At 39.6% G+C, this 4183-nt stretch overlaps 1 protein-coding gene across 1 annotated transcript; it reads right to left on the reverse strand.

Annotated features, from left to right (window-relative positions):
* Window positions 252-2838, reverse strand: LOC18774042 (transcription factor DIVARICATA). The gene is made up of 2 exons (XM_007205548.2): window positions 1335-2838; window positions 252-1097 (listed from the first exon to the last, which is right to left on the reverse strand). The coding sequence occupies exons 1-2, from the start codon at window positions 1757-1759 to the stop codon at window positions 599-601; spliced, it is 924 nt and encodes a 307-aa protein (XP_007205610.1). The 5' UTR covers window positions 1760-2838; the 3' UTR covers window positions 252-598.

The raw sequence follows: 4183 nt of genomic DNA on the forward strand, positions 1-4183 counted from the left end.
TGAATATTAATATGCAGGTGATGCCTAAGACATACTGTTCTTTCACCATTTGATTGAAAATGCTTGTCCTTGATTATGCCTGTTCTTTCATTATCCATTAGACCTTGGAATTTTATTTATGTCTGTTATCTGCTATCCGATGCATTATCTCCTTCCGCATTCCATTCTTAACTAGAGCTAGAGGAAGGAACCATTCTTAAGCGTTTAGCGTACTGTGTTTGCCCCAAGACCCTTACCCGGACTCTAAAAAGTAAAAACCATTATTTCTCATACATGCTCCTGTTCATCTTTGATGCCTTCTGCAATAATTCACCACTCCCTTATCATTACAGAATATGAAATCCATAGGGGGGGTGGGGGGTACAACTAGGTTTTGAGATGCTTCACCTCAGTTTCATATTTCGTACGTATTCCAAATTCCACGAAATACTTTGATCTTGTTCCCCTCAGATACTATTATGCTAACTCAAAGTTCTGAATGACATATTTACATGAAACCATGAAAAAAAAAGAGAAAAGCTCAGGTAAAGCTATTACTAATGAACTAAAAGACCATAATGGCATATCAAGCTGCAGAGGATTGAGAAGAGCTGCTAGATCATCCGTACGGGTAGTGCTGTGCGGATTGCATCTGGAAAACCATATTTTGAGGTCCATAGTAAGAGTTATTAGGAGCACCTTTGTGCAGATCTTGCCCCTGCATTTTAAGTCCATATGAACTAATCCCATAAGGATGGGACATGAACATATTTCTATGTGCTTGATTGAAAGCCATGTTTGCTCCACCGCCTTGCTGGTGATGCCACTGAAACGGAGTCCTGGCAGTGGCAGCAGAATTTGGCTGCTGAGGCACAGATGAGTGCTCAGGAGAGAGAGGCCTTTTATTGTCTGGAGATGGAGTTCTCATGTCGTTGAGATTGACGGTTGTTATGTCATGGATGCTGGCTCTTCGCTTATCCTTCCCCCCTGAAAGCTGCCTGATAAAGTACTTCTGTGCATGACTAGCCACTTGAGTCGGTGTTCGAGTTACCACAAAATTGCGTGAGATGTTCCTCCAGTCCCCTTTGCCATACTTTTTCAGCCCCAGTAGAAACAGCCTATACACAATCATGAAAATATTATGTCAAAAGAATGGCTGAAAAACAAAACACCTAAGCTAGAGTTCTGATCTTGCTTTGATATGCAGTCCCAAAGTTTTTTTCACACTTCATATATGGCTTAGATGTGAAAAAAAAATCATCTAAAATGTTAACTTCAAGCCAATTCTACTTTAACAGCTCAAATGTAAAAGTGAAATAAACATTACATTCTGAAATTTACACTGGGAAACTTACTTGTGTTCATCTTCAGTCCATGGAACACCTTTCTTTCTTTCATGATCAGCAGGCCTAGCTGATGAAGATCTCTTACCACCAAGCCCATAAGACTGCTTGAACCCATCATAGCCATGTCTATTCACCCACTCCAATGTGAATGGAGAGGCACTATAGCCAGGAATTGGAACCAGCCCTGCTTCTATTTTGCCAACATCAACTTCCAATTCCTCATACTGCTTCATCACATCCATTGCTGTCTTCCCAGGTATCAGTGCTGCCACCTTAAGCCAGCGGTCTGGTGTGTCCTTGTCGTGCACCGCCAAGGCGTTTTCGAACATTTTGTTCTCTGCCGGGGTCCATTGTGTGCTCTTGCTCTCTTCAAGAAGCCAATTTGAACTTGAAAAATAGGATGAAGGCGATAGAATTTCCATTTCAAACTTCATGATATCAAATTCAAGATCTCAAATTGACGCTTGCATAATTGACAAATTGGATGAATTTCTGATTTCTTGAATTCCCAACTGATGAAATTGGATATGGTACTGAGAATTGGGTTGAAAACAGAGCAAGAGGGAACCCTTTCAGGAAATGCAGATAGAGAGAGAGCGGTGGAGGTTTCAGAATGATGAAAGGAGAGTTAAATCAAGGGGCATTCTGAAAGGAATCAGAATACCTTTTTTCCGCATAGGCACACCCTGAGGAATCTAGAAAAGACCCACCTTTTCAAAATTCAAATAAATGTCTTTAAATCTTTATTTTTAAGAAGAAAAAAACTAAAATAGTTTAGCTGAACCCATTGAAGAAGTCACAGAGATGATAAACAGAGAACAGATTAAGGCAGTCTCAGAAAATGAAATTAGAATCTTGGTAGAATTTCAGAAGTGGAACTAAAACACTTGTATCTGCAGCTTCTTCCACTTCTTGGCATCCCAATTGGGCAAGCAAAAGAAACTGGAGAGAGAGAGAGAGAGAGAGAGAGAGAGAGAGAGAGAGAGCAAAAAGGCTGCTAATGGGGAAAACCCAATTGGGGACGAGTGAGGGAGGCTCTGAAACCAGGGGAATTGGAGCAGTCAGTGGAAAAAAGTTGGGAAAGATTTCTTCTTTCCTCTTTTTTCCTTGAGGCCTGAGCAACAAAGAAAAGAGAAAAAAGAAAACAAAAGTGTTGTGTTTGCTATGAATGGAAAGAGAAAACTACAGAAGCTCAGATAAAGCAAAGCTAGCAAGCTTCAAGAAATGAATCTATTTTTGCTAAAATCTTTGAAGAGAGAGAGGGAAGGGAAGGGAAAGCAGAGTTTGAAGGTGGATGGCTGTGATTGGATGTTAAGATGTTTGTAGATACTGCAAATTGTGAAAAAGTTCCCTCTTATTATAATGCACACTCTCTCTGTTTTGGGCATTTTTAATTTTTTTTAATTTTTTCCACAACAAAGATTAAAATAAGGTCTAAAAATACTCTTTCTTTCTTTATTTATTTTCTTATTTTTGAGTTGTGAGGGAACAGGTGGGCTGGCAGCTCATGATAATTGATGGAAGCTCACCTTAGTCACCGTTGCTGCGCTTGTCTATGGTCTCAACAGCAAAACACCCACTCTACTCACAACCGTTGGATTAAATTAAAATCATCATGAAGAAAGATGATTGGATTTGATAATAAGTCCTTTTGTTTTCTTGGTGAGATCAGAAATCCTTTTCGAACTCTTTTACATCTTGCAACTTGAGGTGGGCCCCCTCTTGTGGTTTTACACCAATGTCTCTATCAGGACTCTCGTTGGAGGCTCTCCTACATAATTGTAAAGGCTATGATCTCAAGGGGCTAGGTCCGTTATAAGAAGCCATTCCGACACGTGTTACAGTTTAATTGGTTGGCCAAAGTCCCTCCCCGTAAGAGCAACTCCACCCCTTAGGGCAAAGTCTAAGGCAAGGGCAAGCAAGGGCAAGCAAGGGCTGACACTATTCACGTGAATAGTGTCAGCCTTGCCATTTGTGGTTCCACCCACAAGGGCAAAGTCTAGGGCAAGTCTAGGGCAATTACTATTCATTGTACTTTATTTCCTATTTTTTAATACTTTAAATCATTAATTTTGATAATCTTTTGTAATTAAATTTTCGGATAAGATTTTCGGATGTGAATCTCGGTTGCCACGTGTCTTATTCCAGATAAAATTTTCGGATATTCATTAATAAAAATTATAATATCAGATTTCCGATAAAATTTTCACCCTATAAAATTGTGCCGCGTGTCCCATGTCAGATAAGATTTTCAGATAATTTTAAAAAATTATAATGTCATATTTCAGATAAGATTTTCACCCTCTAAAATTGTGCCACGTGTCCCATGTCTGATAAGATTTTCAGATATTTTTTTCAAATAGTGATCTCAGATTTCAGATAAGATTTTCACCCTCTAAAATTGTGCCACGTGTCATCTCTATCTTCTGAATCCCTCTATATAACTACACCATCAACACCACTCCTCTCACACAATCTCTGATATATTCCTTCATTTCTCAGATTTTACAATTTCCCATTATACTCTCAATGTCAAACTTCAGGAGGGTGTTGGAGAGGCAACAGAAAGAATGGGAAGAAATCCGGCGTAGACGTGAGGAAGAAGATCGGGACGCCGATGAAGAAGAGGAAGAAATGCTTGAAGTAGCGGCGGTGTGTATGATGAATCAATCAAGCCAACACCATCGTCGTCGTGCCCCGAATGTGGAAAGACGCAGAGAGTCTCGGGGTAAGAATCTCTTGGAGGATTACTTTATCCCAAATTCGTTATATCCTGCTCATAAATTTCGAGAGAGATATAGAATGCAGCCACATTTGTTCCAAAAAATCATGCATGATATTTGTAATTACGACACATA

Source organism: Prunus persica, chromosome G6 (genome assembly GCF_000346465.2).
Source record: "Prunus persica cultivar Lovell chromosome G6, Prunus_persica_NCBIv2, whole genome shotgun sequence".
In the NCBI taxonomy this organism is placed as follows: domain Eukaryota; kingdom Viridiplantae; phylum Streptophyta; class Magnoliopsida; order Rosales; family Rosaceae; genus Prunus; species Prunus persica.